General features: G+C 45.8%; 1 protein-coding gene across 1 annotated transcript in view; it reads right to left on the reverse strand.

Annotated features, from left to right (window-relative positions):
* Positions 1–778: 778 nt before the first annotated feature.
* PAPPA2 (pappalysin 2) overlaps positions 779–17,708 on the reverse strand; it is a 186,200-nt gene continuing 169,270 nt past the window's right edge. Inside the window, exons 21-22 of the mRNA XM_045027914.1 lie at positions 3,724–3,822; positions 779–1,335 (exon numbers count right to left, since the gene is read on the reverse strand). Of these exons, the coding sequence (XP_044883849.1) occupies positions 1,261–1,335; positions 3,724–3,822 (174 nt within the window). The 3' untranslated portion in view covers positions 779–1,260. The remainder of the gene's footprint in view (positions 1,336–3,723; positions 3,823–17,708) is intronic.

The following is a 17,708-nucleotide window of genomic DNA, read 5'->3' on the forward strand; positions in this document are numbered from 1 at the left end:
ACACAGTGTGAGACAGCTCATTCAAGAGTATGCTAGAATAATGGCCCATAGTAGAGTATTCTGGAGTAACGAGCTATACTAGAAAATTCTGGAGTAATGGACCATATGAGAGTATTCTAGAACACTAGAACATACTAGAGTATTCTGGCATAATGAACCACCCTAGAAAATTCTGCAGTAATGGGCCATAGTATTCTCGAGTGATAGCACTACAATATTCCAGAGTAACCATCATGTAGTAACACTACAGCAAGCTGTAGTGTTTGTTAGAGCTATTCAAGAAGACTGTCATATATTTTGAAGGATAACCATATCTCAAATTCTGTCTAAGGACCAAATTCTGAATAAAGCTGAGCACCTTCAAATCACATTGAAGTCCCTGGGATTTGTAGGTGCTCAGTACTTCTTAGAATTTGCCCCTAATTTTGGGTTACTGGCAAGGCATTTCCTATTAGAATTAAAGGCCCTGCTTAGTGTCTCTCTGTTTCCCTCTCCCTCCCAGCAAATTATGGGAAGTTCACTTCTTTTCCAACCTTTTTTTCCAATAGTTTGTACTTCACAGCAGCATGGGTGTTACGAAGGGTATTCTTTCTCAGCTTAATAAACAGCAAAAAAAATATAATATATATATTTTATATATATATATTTATATATATATATAATTATGTTTAAATATTTGCAGAGAGATCACAAGTACCTCAACCTTGCTAAAAGGAGCCTATACAGTAGAGGAAGTGAGTAGTGAGGAAATTCAGAGCAAACACAGACACTCGTAGGTGGCAAACCATTGATACAGTAACAAAGTGTCCATGGCAGCTTCTCATCTGTTGGCTCTAGGGCCTGATCCAAAGCTGGCTGAAGTCAATGGAAAGACTCATCCCTGCTGAGTTCACTGGGCTTTGGCTCAAGTCCTGGATCTCAGTTTTGGTTCTGAAAGGGGGTGACAGAAGGGTAGGAGGTGTAACTATGTGTTGAGCAGATTTGTCTTCCCGCTCTCAATCCACCATCTCCTCAAGTTGTTTCCCCCCTTCTCCTCATCATGCACATCCCTCCTTTCACAGGATGCCTCAGAATGCTGGATGCCTGTGCCCAATTTCATGCAGAGATCATCCTTATTTTGATTCTGACTCCTTCCCATCTCCTCCTCCCAACTCTCCTCTTTCCTCTCTCAAGCCACCTTTCACCCTCCCACCGGCCCCGGTTGTTTCCCATTTATTCCTCTGGTGCTCGCCTCGCTCACAGGAGCCACTCGTGGTGCCATTATTGATTCTCTTCGGCAGTTGGATCCCGGCAGGTGCATTCATCTTGGTCACAGTCAGCAGCAAATGGGATCACCTGAGGGGAAGGAAAGAAGCAAATGGGTTTGCAGAGTCGCTCACTGGAAAAGGGATGTGAAACCTGATTACAATGAGCCCTTCTGAGGATCAAGAGGGTAGAATACAAGGACCAATGGCTTTTTAATTGGTTCCAATAACTAGGGCTTAACCTCAGGCTCTCACTGTAGTCAATTGGGGTCTTTCCATGATTCAGTGAGAGTTGAGTCAGGAATGAAGTTAGGCAGGACTGGTCACCCAGATAGCCAGTATAGGAGCCAGCCAAGGTCAGTATGGTTCTTCCTATGTATTACAGCAGCACCCAAATGGCTCAATCAGGTTTTGGGGCACATTGTACCGGATGCAGACCATACCCTACAGGGCTTGAATGGTAGAGAGTGAAGTAGAGGTACTTCTCCAAACTCTACCCACAAAATAAGCTCCTAGCATCTGAGAGGCCACGGTGCATATGTTAATGACCATGCCTGGCATCTGAGTTAACTACCACAGAGTCGAATGAGGCAGTTCACCCCTCTCAGTGCTATTGTTTCATGCTGTGTGCAAACTCAGGCAGATGTTTGCATTGGGTTCATGTTGACAAGGTATATTTTGCAATCATACCAGCTACAGACTATCATTTTTAAAGGTAGGCTGTAGAACACAGAGGCAGTTTGGGAGAGGTGCTGGTTAGAACTGTTCAAATTGGTATTTTTTTCAATTTTTTGGGTGGAATTTCCTCAATTTTTGACAAAAAAGTGAAAATTTGGGAGGATTGATTAAAAAAATAGTAGAGAGGTTTTTTTAGCTAAAACAAAAGATTTCCAGGAAAAAAATTGGGTGGTGGTGTGTATGGTGGGGGTAGGGTTAGATCTATGTAGTGCATTTGCACTTAGGGGGTCTCTGTCCTGACCTCCACCCCCTGCTCTAACCGCACTGAATCCTCCAGCTCTGCCAGTGACCATATATCCCAATTTGCAGCACCCCTTCTATTCCAGTCCTTGACCTCACCCAACCAAGTAAGCTTGTTTTGCTATGTGGCTTAATTGGTAGCAGCAAAACTCCCAGTGTTGCTGCATGCAGCAGTTTGTGATTAGGACCTTCCCGAGCTGGACCATAGTAACACTGTAGCAGGGGGTACCACAGGCAAGGGAGTTGACAGAGGAGGGTCTTGGAAGCCAGTCTTCCTCCTGGAGATCTTCATACAAACCAAACTTGGAGCCAGGAATTCTTTGTTATTTAAAGACGTGTTGGGTTCTTTCAATCCGATCTGATGAAAGGTCTGTGCCAGTTGTTTTGTATTTGAGCCTAACTTCTTGCTCTCCTCCATTTCTGATCATATAAACAAATCAGTTCAGAGGGTTTTTGTGCTCATGTGAAAAGCTAGTGGGGCTCTGAGGAGATGGAACGAGTTGTTCTTTTCAGCGGTTTGATTTGGCTGCTTTTTGGAGGATTCACAATGGAGCTAGGTGACTGCTACCCCCCCAACGACCTCTGCCCTCCACCACCTCACCTCTCTCCATCCCCAAGATGTCAATATTATTAGGATCATCAGAGTTTCATTCAGTCCTATCCCTACAATTCTGTATCACCGCAATTCTGTAAGATCGCCAAGTGAAATTGTAGGTGCCCGGCTCTAGTTGTTTTAGTACAACACCCATTTCCTGTCATCCAGCTTACACATTAGCAGTTGATTTTTTTTTTTTTACAAGTGATGAAAGGACAAATGATTCAAGATCCATAATAAAGGGAAGGAAGAAAAGAACCAGACCCACATCTTTTTGGAATGAGAAAGTAACTGTGCCCTAAGGTTTGTTTTTCTCTTGGATGTCTTTTGGAAGGAAATGTTGTGAAACCTGGGTGTGATGGCAGGGGTAGTAAAGAAGGGAGCTAGGGATGGGAGAAAAAGAGGGGCCAGTTTGATTCACAAATCAAAAGAGGCAACTGCTAAATTACCCACAGGCACAGCTTTCTAAGATGGAATACAAAGGCCAAGTCCAGTAGAAAGAAAGAAAGAAAGAAAGAAAGAAAGAAAGAAAGAAACTGGGTGGGATGACAAAATCAGTGCAGCACTGAGATGCTGAGTCACGCAACATTGTAACGCCAAATCTTACTGTAGTAACTTGATGCTGTCTGAGTGACCAATTTCCTGAAGGGAAAAGAGTCCCATGGATGTCTGTGGGAGCTGGATTGAACATTTAGTCCCATTGGTCCTGACCCCAAACCCATTTAGGTCAATTACTGACCCCATTAGGTTTTGGATCAAGCCCCTTGAGGTCTGCTTTCCACTTGATTGGGTATCAGCCTGCAGGCTCCGTTCCAAGGTGCAGCAAAGCCTGTAACCATTGGCTGCCTTGAGCTCTTATTTGAACTCGGCCCGTTCCCCTCTGCCTCCTGTGGGAAGCTCACTTACCTTCCTGGAGGACAGTGTGGAGGAGCAGCAGTCACCCCCATCATACTGGCAATACGCCCGGTTATTGATGGTGTCACACCAGCCATCTGCTTGGAAAGGCTAGGGAGAGAAATGAGTAACTGTGAGTGGAGACTAGCTAGGATGCTTCATGAATGGAAAATTCCTCCCAAGACCCGTGACTGCGGGTCTTCAACAAAGCCCTCATGCACCACCATCACTGTCTAGGGCCCCACCCTGCCGCACTTCCCCAAAGCTTTTACAGTGAAAGTGTCCCCAGAAAAGCAGTCTATTAGCTGGCCAGTGTGGGGCTCAGTTCTGAAGGGGGTGTAGGCCATGGCTTGAGGAGCAATTCTGTACAGCCATGAAAAGTGAGGGAAGTGTATTAGGATGCCACCTACCACTAGAGACGGGCCCAAACCAAACCCCCTGAAATTCAGGGAAATCCAGAGGTGAGCTTCACAGCCAGCTTTACCTCAACAATGGACCAAACCAAACCTCAGAATCAAATGCCACTGAACTTTGGGTGAGTTCAGAACCAGTTCTGAGCTACATGGGCCTGCTCTTCCACCGAGTTATTCCAGTTTGATGCGGCTCCACTGAAGTCAATGTCACGGTGAGATCAGGGCCCTAGACTGACTGCATACTGGACTGACCCCAAAATCTTCCCAGCCCAGACTTTGAGGAATCTTGGCTCCACATTTGAGCTTTGTGGCTTAGGCTGTACAGCTAAGTATGAGAGAGGCTATGTAGGTTCTGCCTATTGATCACACAGTCAGAGCTCAGTACAGAACATGGTTAATCTGCCTGGGACTAAGAAAAAGGGCAGGCAAATCCATCTGTAGCGGGGTGGTCACCCGCTCCTGCCCTGAAGGGCTTAAAACAGCCTTGGGAGAGGGCTGTGGCAGGGAACCATTAGCCTGGGCTGATTGGGAAGCAGCCGCAGCTGGCCCTATAAAGGGGCTGCTAGGCTGGAGCTCAGAGAGTCTCTCTCTAGATGTTGAGAGGGACAGGCCTGGCTGCTGGGAGCTGAGCAGGGCACCTAAAGTGGAGCAGGGCTGGGGAAAGGCCAGAGGAGCTGGGGAGCTCCGGCCTGGAAAACCCCCAGGCTACAGGCCTCATTAAAGGCCAAGAAAGGTACTAGGGTTGCAGAGGGGCAGCCCAAGGGTAGGCAGAGGCAGCAGGGCCAGACCCTCCTTGCCAATGATGAGTAGCAATTATACTGCAGTCTGCCCAATGAGTGGGGGCTAGATGGTGACTGGCAGTAGCCCAAGACAGGGGCAAGGTGGGGATAGGGAGCTGCGGGTTCCCCGGGGAGGGGAGACTCAGCTAAACTGTGGGGTACTGCAGGGGGCAGAACCCCAAGAGAAGGGACACCGGGGTCTGGGAGGGACACGGGGGCCAGCGACAGGCGAGACACAAGCTGACAGAAGGGGGTTCCAGAGGCTGGCAAGTTAATTCCCTGGACATCCATCAGGAGGCACCATGCCAGGTGAGTCTCGCATAGCTACACATCCAAGATGCTATAGCTTAGCTCCCAAGTTTCCACAGGAGCACTGGGTAGAGTCACACAGCACAGACCCTAATGATAATCTTATCCAGAGTGCAAAATGCTCCCACCTGTGTGCCAGCCCCACTGCATCTCTGGTGCACAGGAAAGGGGACACGGCCAGGGCCCCAACCTCATCACAACCCTCCTTTGGGGAATCTATCACCATCTTCTGCACTAAACTACTCCAGTCCCTGCCAGATGGGAGCACAAGGACCACAGCCATGCTTGGCCAGTGCACCAAGGGGAGAGGAGGTTCTCATGCCATTTTGCTTCATTTTCCTGCATGCCCACAGAAAGCAAGGCAAAATTCAGCCCCTGATTCGTGACTGGTTTCAGAGTAGCAGCCTGTGACTGTGATTCACTGCAGAAGGCCCCAGCCTAATGATGACTAGAGGTGCTGGAATACTGCTCCCCCCCATCTTTACCTTCAGCCAAAACTCAGCCTTTTACACAACAATTTTGTAAAACTTTCTCATTGTTGTGTGTCCTTACAAGAGCTGAGCCAATGCTGCAAAACAAGCGCCCAGGAACATTTGCTGGAATTGCTAAACAAATTCACTCCAACCCCCCTTTTGTGTTCATGTTCTGGGAATAGTCAAGGCTTGGGGTGGGATTTGCAGAAGAACCCAAGTGAGTTAGGAGCACACATCCCATTGTTGTTGTGCTCCTAAGTCACTTAGGTGCCTTGGAAAACTCCTCTCTTGTCCTACAGTGAGATTTTTTCCCCCGGTGTAGTTAGGCTGATGTAGCTACGTTGCTACAAACGCCTAGTACAAATGCACTGCATGGATGTAAAAAAAATGGCTCGCACTGGTGTGGGTTACCCCAGTAGCCACACAGATACAGGTCACTTTTTACAATAATGCAGCATTTGTTCATCTTGGGTTAGCATTGGTGCACCTCTATCAGTGTAGCTAAAAAAATCTCCAGACCAGATAAGCCTCTAGTGAATAAACTTCATTCACAGACAAAAGGGAATTTCAGATTGCACAACTACTGAACAGGGCAGCTCTCTGACTGCAAAGCTTACACTCAAACACACAAGTCAAAATTTGCACCATTGCTGGTTAGTTACGAATCATATAAACATGGAAGAGAAATACCCAATCAGCGATGAGAAACCAGGACATGTGACTTGTGTAACTAAACACCATTGCATGAATTCGAAGTATTTGCAAAGAACTGTTCAGGAACAAGCTGTAACTGAGAATTATTTACTAGAGAAATTCATGGATAAAGTTGAGTAACACATAAATGTGATGTCACACTCTGGTCATAACAGAAAGGAGGCAGCATTCACTGAATAAATTATTAGGAATTAAATATTCACTGGGCTCTAGTCTACATGCTATTGGGTACTGACCTGCACCAAAAGCCACTGGAAAGATTATTCTCATCAGGAGCTGGACATATTGGAAATACAGCCAGAAATCCTGATCTTATGAGCTTACCAGTTCCATTTTGCAGAACAAAGTGGATTTGATGGCCCAAATGGACATCCAGCCTTTTGAGCATTGAGCTGAACCAAACTTCCAAACCTCTGAGGTTCACTCCCCATTAGCAGAGTCCTCCCCGTCTAGTCAAGGCATGCGTTACTGAGAATGAGCATTAAAACATGATGGCATTATCCCCACAACAGTGAAGGCCAAAACGCAGAACCAGGCACCATAAGTGCTGCAGCTCTCCCGATGCAGAAGCAATGCTGACAGATGTAACTGTTGTGTTTTGTGGACACAGCACAAATCCCCGATGTGCATACAGTAGGAACCATGAGGGCTGACTCTGTACTGTATTGCATTAGATGAGAAACATAGTAACCACTATATAATAGCGGATTCAACATAAGCAACTGCTTAAGAAGCTATACCTGCAAATTCACGTAAACAGATTCAACACTCTGCTCAAAACATTCCCTACATCACCTCTATCCTGCTCCCTGAAATGAAATGGGCACATCAACTTCAGAAAGACTGGGTGTGTGTGTGTGTGTGGGACGGGAAACAAGGTCCAGTTACAAGTCAAGGCTTTCAGGTGGCTTGCGTTTTCTTTCTGGATAGCATCTGCCAACATTTTGAGCACTCCCTTGAGGAGGCTGTGTGTTTCCAGCAACGTCTGACTCAGATGTTCCCTCGGACAATGCCGGTCATTCAGCACAGCTGCTTTGTGGCATAATGTTATTGGTGGTTGTGTCAAACTGGGGCACTGATGTTGGAACAACTAGCAGCTCTCCAAATTTTGCCTCTTTTGTCAGCCACGGAGAAACACCCAAATCTCGCAACTGGTTAGTGTGGTGGCAGCAAAACATATTGGGTGCCACTTGTACTGTGTAGGACAAAGAACTTGTTTGTGCACTAACAATTGCTGGAAGCCATGTACTGTGACCCCGATAATAATGCACCAGAACTGTTTGACCCACTTGTAGCTGACAAGGTGCACTGGTCCTTCGCCATCGCTTGACTTACTAGATGATTTCTAACTTGTAGATGTAGATCTGGCGTTAATAAGTCCAACGGTGACCTGAGATTTCAGCTGATAAACAGCACTGCAGGTGTTTGGTTCGTTGTGGTATGTACTGTGTTTCGATATTTTAGCAAGAAGCATGACAGCTTCGGTTGTAATGAGTGCTTATCTGTCATGGATCGCAGGGCTTGCTTAAAAGTTTGTACTAACCTTTCAAGAAAACCATTTGTGTCTGGGTGATATGGTGCTGAGGGAATATGGCTAGTACCGTTTTTCTTCATGTCTCACTGAAACTCTTCTGAACTAAACTGAGGACCGTTGTCACTCACAGCTTGTTCTGGCAGTCGAGTTCTTGCAAACAAACTTAGAAGTTTTTCTCCTGTTCGTACAGCTGTGGTGGTTTTCATGAAAAAAACAAAAACTTCTGGCCATTTGGAATGGGCATCCACCACTATTAGATACATCATTTCTAAAAATGTTCCTGCACAATCAATATGCAGACATGGCCAGAGAGCTGATGGCCATTCCCAGGGGTGTAATGGCACTGGTTTAGGCATGCCCTGTACCTGTTGGCATCATGAAAATTCCCTGAGTGAGCTACTGTATTTGTTGGTCTATGCCTGGCCACCATACAAAACTTCTGGTGAGTCCCTTCATTTTTACTAGCCCTACATGGAGCTCTTCTAATATTTTTGCGCATAGTTTACTAGGTATGATAACATGAATTCCGCATATGACACTCCCTTGATGTAGGGTAAGATCACCTTTGTGCATGTAAAAGGGTGCCAGATTAGGGCTATCAATCTATTTCCGGCTTCATAAACCTAAGCTAGTGTGGGATACCTCCTGCTTGATTAAACTACAAGTCACTGGGGATCACTCAATCTGAAACAAATTCAACAGATTCTGTCTCTATTCCAGGTTGTCCTTCAGCTAGCACGGGCAGGCAGGAAAGCCCATCTGCATTTGAATTCGATGTCACAGGTGTAACCAGCTAAGAAGAGAGCCCGGTGTTCCATATGTGCTGCCATTGTCACAGAAACTCCTTCCCTTGGATGTAGGATTGCTATTAGGGGTTGGTGGTCCGTGACAAAGGTGAATTTTCTCCTATATAGACACTGGATGAATTTCTTCATGCCCCATACCAGACTTAAAGCCTCCTTGTCTATTTATGCATAGTTAGGTTCTCCCACTGTGTGCGATCTTGAAGCAAATGCTATGGGTATCTCACTGCCGCCTGGCATTCTGAGCCATATAATTACCCCAATTCCACGTCGGGAAATGTCACATGCTAACTTAATAGGCAAGGATGGATTAAAGTACACTGTCTGATGTGACCCATTGTTTTGCTTCCAGAAATTTTTTTGACACTCAGCTGATCAAACCCACTTTTGACCAGTCTGCAGTAAACAGTTCAGTGGATGCAATACGGTTGCTGGGTTTGGTGCAAATCGGCTATAGTAGTTGATAAATCCCAGAAATGACCAAAGATGTGACACATCTTTTGGCGGTGGAGCTTCCAGGACTGCTTTAATCTTCTCCTGAGATTTATGTAGGCCCTGCACATCAATAACATGCCCACAATAAGCCATTGAGTCCTTGAAAAATTCACATTTTATGCAATTAGCTCGTAACCCATATTCTCCTAGACATTTTAATACCCCTTTTAGGGTTTCCAGATGTTCATTATCACTTCCAGCGGTCACAATAATGTCATCCAAATAACACTGTGTTCTCAGGACACCTTGCAAAACTTGGTCCATTGCCCATTGCCATATAGCAGGAACTAAAGCAATACCAAACACTAGCCAGTTATGCTGGTACAGACCCTTTTGTGTGCTGATTGTGAGGTATGCCTTAGACCAGGCGTTCTCAAACTGGGGGTCGTGACCCCTCAGGGGGTTGTGAGGTTATTACCTGGGGGGTCATGAGCTGCCAGCCTCCACCCCAAACCCAGCTCTGCCTCCAGCATTTATAATAGAGTTAAATAGAAAAAAAGTGTTTTTAATTTATAAGAGGGGGTCGCACCCAGAGGCTTGCTGTGTGAAAGGGGTCACCACAACAAAAGTTTGAGAACCACTGCCTTAGACTCTTCCTCAACTTCCATCTGTGGGTAGGCCTGTGACAAATCAGTTTTGCTAAATTATTGTCCCCCTGCCAGTGTAGCAAAAATATCGAGGCAGAGGGTATTTTTCAATGTTCAGTACAGGGTTTATGGTATTCTTAAACACTCCACACACCCTTACTGCACCACATTTATTTTACAATTGGAATGATCGGCGTTCCCCGCTCACTCCTGGCCACTTCTGAAAGTATGCCCTCCCTTTCCAGACGTCCCAATTCAGCGTCTACCTTCGGGCGGATACCATAAGGGACAGGTTGAGCTTCATGAAACTTGGGCTGCGCTTTCTCATCTAGGATTATTTCAGCCTTCATGTGTTTTAGAGTTGCTATGCCCTCCTTGAATACTCCCAAGGCCCATTCAGTATCCCTTCCAGCTGCTGTTTGGCTGTTTTAGTGGAGTCTGCTGAAAGTGACTGCAGCATCATTATAGATATCCACTTCAGAGGATCCTTACATAACCATTTATGGCCCCACAGGCCATAACCATTTATGGCCCCAATGACATATAAGTCTAATAACAATAAGCAGTCTTTATACTCCACATTCATGTGCATCACTCCAATTGGCATTGTTTTTCCTTCTGTATAACTTTTTAGTAACATTGGTGTCTTCCTCAGTTTGTATTTTTAAAAGTTTTCTCATATTCTGAATGTGAGATAACAGACACTTAAGAGATGGTGTCCTATTCCATTTTAAGTGTTTTTCCCTGCTACCTGGGGTGTCAATCAGATTGCTGCCTTGTCATTTTTGCTCACACATATTGAGACTGGCTACTCCACTCTCCCAGTATGTATCACTACTGCCTCTGTCTACAGAATGTACATTGATGTTCCTTTCTCTATACCCTCTGTTAGTCTCTTTCTTATTTCTCTTAATGTGACAAACTGCGTGGCTATGACTTTTTTTATTACAGCTTCTGCAGTAGGCATCTGTAAATTGGCAGTCAGAAGGAATATGGAACCTTTTCCCACACTGATGATGTGTCTGTCTGCTGAGTGGACTGGCTCTTGCCTTGGGTTACCGGTAGTTTATGCTTTCCTACTTCTGTTTGAGGGCAGCTATGCAATTCTGTTGCATCCCTTGCTGCAGTTTTCATTGCTACTCCAATTTCTATTGCGCGTTTAGAGATAAGATTTTCCTCAGTTCAGAGCCTCTTCTGTATGCTTTCATTAAGCAGTCCACACACAATTCTGTCTCTTGGTGCCTCGTTAAGCCACAGTGTTCTGATAATTTTTTTAACTCTGTTGCAAAGGAGGAAATAGATTCATCTTCAAGCTGATTCTGTTTATGAAACCTGAACCATTCTCCTATACTCAAGGACTTGGATGACAAGTGCCCTTGAACGATTTGCACTCTCTCTTTAAAGGTTTTGCTGGCTGGCTTCTCTGGGGCATCAGACTGCGTACTTAACTCTATGTTTTTCCTCCCATCACACTCAGAAATGCTACTACATGTTTTTCTGGGGGAATCACATTTACTTCAAAATATTGCTCCAGCCTCTCTCTCTATGCAGGCCAGTCCTTCATGGCACTGACGAAATCCTCCATTTTTCCGATATAGCTTGACATTTCACCTTGCTGCTGTTAGTTTACTTGTTCTGAGTATTGCTGATTGTAGCAGACTCCTCTCCCCCCACAGGGACTGCTTGTTATGTCACAGACAGTTTTGCAACTCTGATGCATAGAAGGTCCTTGAAATCTTCATTTTCAACTGTTGTGTATTGTGAACATGGCACAAATTCCTGATTATAAACACAAACATGCGCAGACAGCTGGAGCCTTGATGGCGACTGACTCTGTATTGCATAGAGACAGATGAAAAACATAGTAACCCCTATAGAACAGTGGATTCAACATAAGCAACTGCTTAAGAAACTATACCTGCAAAGTCACATAAATAGATTCAGCATTCTGCCCAACACATTCAAATACATCACAATAACCACCAACCGCAGCTGGGCCAGATTATACAGCCTGCATCTGCCTACTTTCGTCCTCAAGACTTGATAGGAACAAAACCTGGGATTCGGCCTGTGATGGAGTCTACTCCCTACACTGGCCCCAAAAGAGTTGAATTAGGCCAGGTGGGCCCAATCAACCAATTAAGCTGCAAAGGGGGGAAATTTAGGCTGTGAGGACAGTTCTAATTAGAAGGGAAGCTCCCTGTGAGGGAACTTCTATAAAGCCAGGCGGCTCTGTGTTTTCTCCTTCCGACGGAGTCTCTCCACACAAGCAACAACAGGCAGTCCTCATGCCCGCAGCCCTATGTCGTTCCCACAGTGACTCCCCATTCACTGCCCCAGCAACAGTACTCTGCAGTGGCTGGTAGGGGAACCCAGCCTGCCCTCTACTCTGGGTTCCAGTCCAGGGCCCTATAGCGAGCAGTTATAGTCTGCATCTACACCAACCTTACTGCTGTCACCTCGGACTACTTCCTAGCGTACTTCTGCAAGCTTCTCACTCTTCAGCCTTCCTAGTCCGACCCCTCTTTCTTAGGCCTACTAGGTAAACGCTTTCTCAGGGGTTCCTAGTCCCCCTCCCCCTGTTCCTTCTCCCTTACCTCAGAGACAGAGACTGCAGGAGTGGGAGGAAAACTGCATGTTGGAAGACCTGAAGGGGGCACTCAACTGGGTGGAGCTAATCCCCAGAAGACGGCATCACTCAGTGGTGAGTAGAGCACCATATGACAGACCCAAGACAAACCAGATGTAATTTTGCCACAAACAGGAGGATGAAGTGAGAGCTAGGACAGGTGGAAAATCAATGAATCAGTGGACTAATGCCCCACTCCCATTATCAGTAGCACCTGCAGTACCTAACCAAGCTCAGAGACCTAGCAGACAAACACAGAGTAAGAGCCAGCCCCTGCCCTCAAAAGCTTACAATCTACATACACCAGATATGTCCTTTCTCCCACCCTGTACCTATGTTACAGTTGAAAAATCGAGGCACAGGGAAGTGAAGTGACTGGTCCAAGGTCACACAGTGTCTGTGGCAGAGCCGGGAACTGAGCCCATCTCCCTGAATCCCAGTCCAGCACCTTAACCACACGTTTCATACTTTCTCTTGTTACACAGGCATGGTCAATGGCTTCGGGCTGGTATTACCCTGTACCCCAACTGCCTATTTACATTTGCCCCTCCTCCTACCCCTTGACCCTACAGCATGGGACCCAACAACAATAATAGCAACAACTTGTATTTATCTAATACCTTTCATTCCTGGAAGCAAAGCATTTTACCAAGTTTTCATACCGTGCATACGCACTCATCACTGAAATGCAGACGCCTCTGGGATAGAAGGCAAAAGGTGTTTAATAATATTTAGCCCTTGTATTGTGCTTCACAGACCTCCATTAATCCCCTCAACATAGGGAAACTGAGGACGAGACATTGGGTGACTTGCTCAAGGCCTCAGAGCTGGTCGTTGTCAGAATTGGGATTGGCAGTCAGGGCTCCTGAGCACTAGGATCCATTGCCCAGGTTTAACAGTAATGCTACACAACCATTTAGGGCAGGAAATGTATCCAGCTAAAACTGTTGGGGGAATAGCCAGCCAGCCTGTAATGACCCAAACTGGAATATGAGCAGGCAGCAGGGTTAATACTTGTACACTTGTGAAAAGTGCAAAGGGGTCTTAACTGACTGTGGGTGAGGCCATCAGTCCTCTGTCCCATTTGAGAAAGGGCACCATGTGCATTAGCACCATGCTTGGGCCCTGCCTCAGAATGAAATCTACTGCATCACCCTAGTGCAGCACCCAGGGAAGGGTGTGATGTGGGGTCTGAATTCTTTTGCACGATTCCATGCTGTAGTTTTTCCTTCAACTCTGCTCCATATGTCATGAGTCACTGGAAAAACAAAAATCTATTTCTTATTTAGTTTCCACGTAATTGCAAAGAATTGCCTGTCTCAGATGCATGGGTCTCAATGATTTCCAGATCATTTCTCATGTGCAGTGTCTAGTTATGGGGGCACGGGGGAAGGGGCTGAAAAAGGGAGATTTTTTCTTTCTCTCTATACCTACTAGAACTAATTGCTCCTTCCCTCCCCCATAAAAGTCCCCACCCTAAACAAATACAGGCTCCTATGGCAACATCTGTTGAGGAAACTTTGACAGCTCATGCTCAAAATTACATTGGAAAAACATACAAGAGGAAAATGAAAAATGACTGATTGAACCAAAGGCTCGAAAGAGCTAGAAGCCCAGTTCCATGACCAATGTCTCAGTGAGTGAAAGGTGTCCAAGCTCTGACCAGATACTGCAAATCCATTCTGTCTCTGTCTCGTTAATAAAACGCATTATCTTGGTCTTTCCCATGAGATGCACAACCACGGTTCTCCTGCCGACTTGTGATCATTAAGAGGTTTTTTGAAAGAGCAGACGTGCTAACCTCAGGGGTCTGGACCAAATTTCAAATCAACTCATTACATTCTTCCTACTTCTGACTGTAGTTTTATTGGAGAGGGTGGGTTGGTCCTCAGTTGGTGCAACCTGGATTAGCACCATTGACTTCTACAGGGTAATGCTGAAGTACACAAGCTGAGCATCCACTATTCTTTTTCACATCCCATCCTAAAGTGTTGTCTAGCACAGCCGTTTGCAACCCCACAGCTGTTGGTTTTTACTTCAGACGTGGCTGCACCTCAGTGATCTTTACAGTCGCTGGACACTACATCTTGTAAGATATTTGAATAGTCTTGAGTGCATATCAGTTCACAGGAGGTCAGGATGCAGTGTAATGTGTCGATCCACTCCCATGGCCCCCTGTGCCCTAGCATCTGAGCACCTCACAGTCTTTAATGCACTTATCCTCACAACACCTCCATGAGGCAGAGAGAGACTAAGGGACTTGTCCAAGGTCACACAGGAAGTCGGTGGCACAGCAAGGAAATAAATTGAGGTCTCCCACTGATGATCTTTCCTACTTTAGGTCCTGATGCTGCATAATGAGGCGACTTTGTAATGTTACAATATCAAAATGCATAAATTGCATTGCAACATCAAGGAGCAACCGCAGGGTTACTTTGTCCTACAAAACAGCCACAAATCAGTGCCTGACTTGATAGATGAGATAGGGTGGGCGAGTTCTGTTACAACACAGACCTGAAGCAAATTAAGACAATCGGCCAAAGCCGGACCTGAAGTAAGTCGCTGCGACTCTTGTTAACTTTTATATGGAGATGAATTGAAGCTGGTTGTTTTTGCTTCTAAAGAGACTGCATCTGGTTTCAATCTTCATAAGGGAAAAGAGGAACAGAACGGTTTATATCTGCAACGTATTGGCTCCTACGCTTACCAGTTATGATTGTGGGCCTCATTTTCCACTCATTCACACCTGTGCAAGGTGAGTGCAAAACCTGCTTGGCACTGGTGTAAATAGTCATGCAAAGCAGTGGAGAATCAGGCTCTGACTATAGACGTGAAAAGGGAAATAAGGACAACCCAGGGAATTACAGACCAGTCATCTTAACTTCTGTACCTGGAAAGATAATGGAGCAAATAATTAAGCAATCAGTTTGCAAACATCTAGAAGATAATAGGGTGGTAAGTAACAGACAACAGGGATTTGTCAAAAACAAATCCTGTCAAACCAACCTGATAGCTTTCTTTGATAGGGTAACAAGCCTTGTGGATAACGGGGAAGCAGTAAACGTGGTATATCTTGATTTTAGCAAATCTTTTGATACTGTCCTGCATGACCTTCTCATAAATAAACTAGGAAAATGCAACCTAGATGGAGCTACATAAGGTGGGTGCAAAACTGGTTGGAAAACTATTACCAGAGAAGAATAGGAGTACTTGTGGCACCTTAGAGACTAACAAATTTATCGTAGCATAGAGTAGTTATCAGTGGTTCACAGTCATACTGGAAGGGCATAACAAGTGGGGTCCCACAGGGATCATTTCTGCGTCCGGTTCTGTTCAATATCTTCATCAATGATTTAGATAATGGCATACAGAGTACACTTACAGGTGCTTTGGAGGATAGGATTAAAATTCAAAATGATCTGGAAAAACTGAAGAAATGGTCTGAAGTAAACAGGATGAAATTCAATAAGGACAAAGGCAAAGTACTCCATTTAGGAAGGAGCAATCAGTTGCAGATATGCAAAATGGGAAATGACTGCCTAGAAAGAGTACTGTGGAAAGGGATCTGGGGGTCATAGTGGACCACAAGCTAAATATGAGTCAACAGTGTAACGCTGTTGCAAAAAAAAGCGAACATCATTCTGTGATGTATTAGCAGGAGTGTTGTAAGCAACACACGAGAAGTAATTCTTCTGCTCTACTCTGCTTTGATTAGACCTCAGCTGGAGTATTGTGTCCAGTTCTGGGCACCACATTTCAGGAAGGATGTGGACAAATTGGAGAGAGTTCAGAGAAGAGCAACAAAAATGATTAAAGGTCTAGAAAACATGACCTATGAGGGAAGATTGAAAAAATTGGGTTTGTTTAGTCTGGAAAAGACAAGACTGAGAGGGGACATGATAACAGCTTTCAAGTATGTAAAAGGTTGTTACAAGAAGGAGGAAGAAAAATTGTTTTTCTTAACTGCTGAGGATAGGACAAGAAGCAATGGGCTTAAATTACAGAGAGGGAGGTTTAGGTTGGACATTAAGAAAAACTTCCTAACTGTCAGGGTGGTTAAACACTGGAATAAATTGCCTACAGAGGTTGTGGTATCTCCATCAATATAAATTTCTAAGAGCAGGTTAGACAAACACCTGTCAGGAATGGTTTAGATAATTAGTCCTGCCACGAGTGCAGGGGACTGGACTAGATGACCTCTTGAGGTCCCTTCCAGTCCTATGATTCTGTGTGTGAAGACCAGGTTTTAGTATAGGGATGGGCAAAGTACAGCTGTGGGTCGCATCCAGCCCACCAGCCATTTTAATCTGGCCCTCGAGCTCCTGCTAGGGAGCAGGGTCTGGGGCTTGCCCTGCTCTGGTGCTCCATCCGGGGAGCAGGGTCGGTGGCCGCTCCACATGGCTCCCAGAAGCAGCGACATGTCCCACCTCTGGCTCCTGCGCATAGGGGCAGCCAAGGAGCTCCGCTCCGCATGCTGCCCCCACCCCAAGTGCCACCTCCGCAGCTCCCATTGGCTGGGAACTGTGGCCAATGGGAGCTGCCAGGGTGGTGCCTGCGGATGCTGCTTCTGGTAAGTGCCACCCGGAGCCTGCACCCCTGACCCCCCTACCAGGCCCCAACCCCCTACTCCAGCCTTGATTCCCCTCCCATCCTCCAAACCCCTCGGTCCTAGCCCGGAGCACCCTCCTATACCCCAAGCCCTTCATCCCCAGCCCCACCCTGGAGCCCGCACCCCCAGCCAGAGCCCTCACCCCCTCCCGCACCCCAACCCCAATTTCATGAGCATTCATGGCCCACTATACAATTTCTATACCCAGATGTGGCCCTCAGGCCAAAAAGTTTGCCCACCCCTGTTCAAGTACAATTTCTCAGCCGGTGCAGTGGTGTGGGTGTGAAACAGACAGATACATACCCACACAGGCTACTTTTTACTCTAATTTAGGATTCATGGGAAGCAAATAGAAAGTTTTATAAAGGAAGGTTTATGCACATCAGCTATTAATAGAAATATAAAAAATTCAGCGCAAACAGCTTCTTTGGATTTAAGCAATGGGAGAAGAGATGGATCCCCACATACAACAATAGTGGGCTAGTGCATGTGAGCCAGTGAAAATGAGTAGATGGGTTTCATTGTCCAGAGCTAGAGACATTCAGAAAGGAAACAAACTACATAGATGGGGAAAATGAATTAGATATTTATGCTGGCTACTTTGACCATGTGAAGCTTAAGCTGGGTTGGTATCTGCTTTGCTTTGGCAGAG

The sequence above is a fragment of the Mauremys mutica genome, chromosome 8 (assembly GCF_020497125.1).
Source record: "Mauremys mutica isolate MM-2020 ecotype Southern chromosome 8, ASM2049712v1, whole genome shotgun sequence".
In the NCBI taxonomy this organism is placed as follows: Eukaryota; Metazoa; Chordata; order Testudines; family Geoemydidae; genus Mauremys; species Mauremys mutica.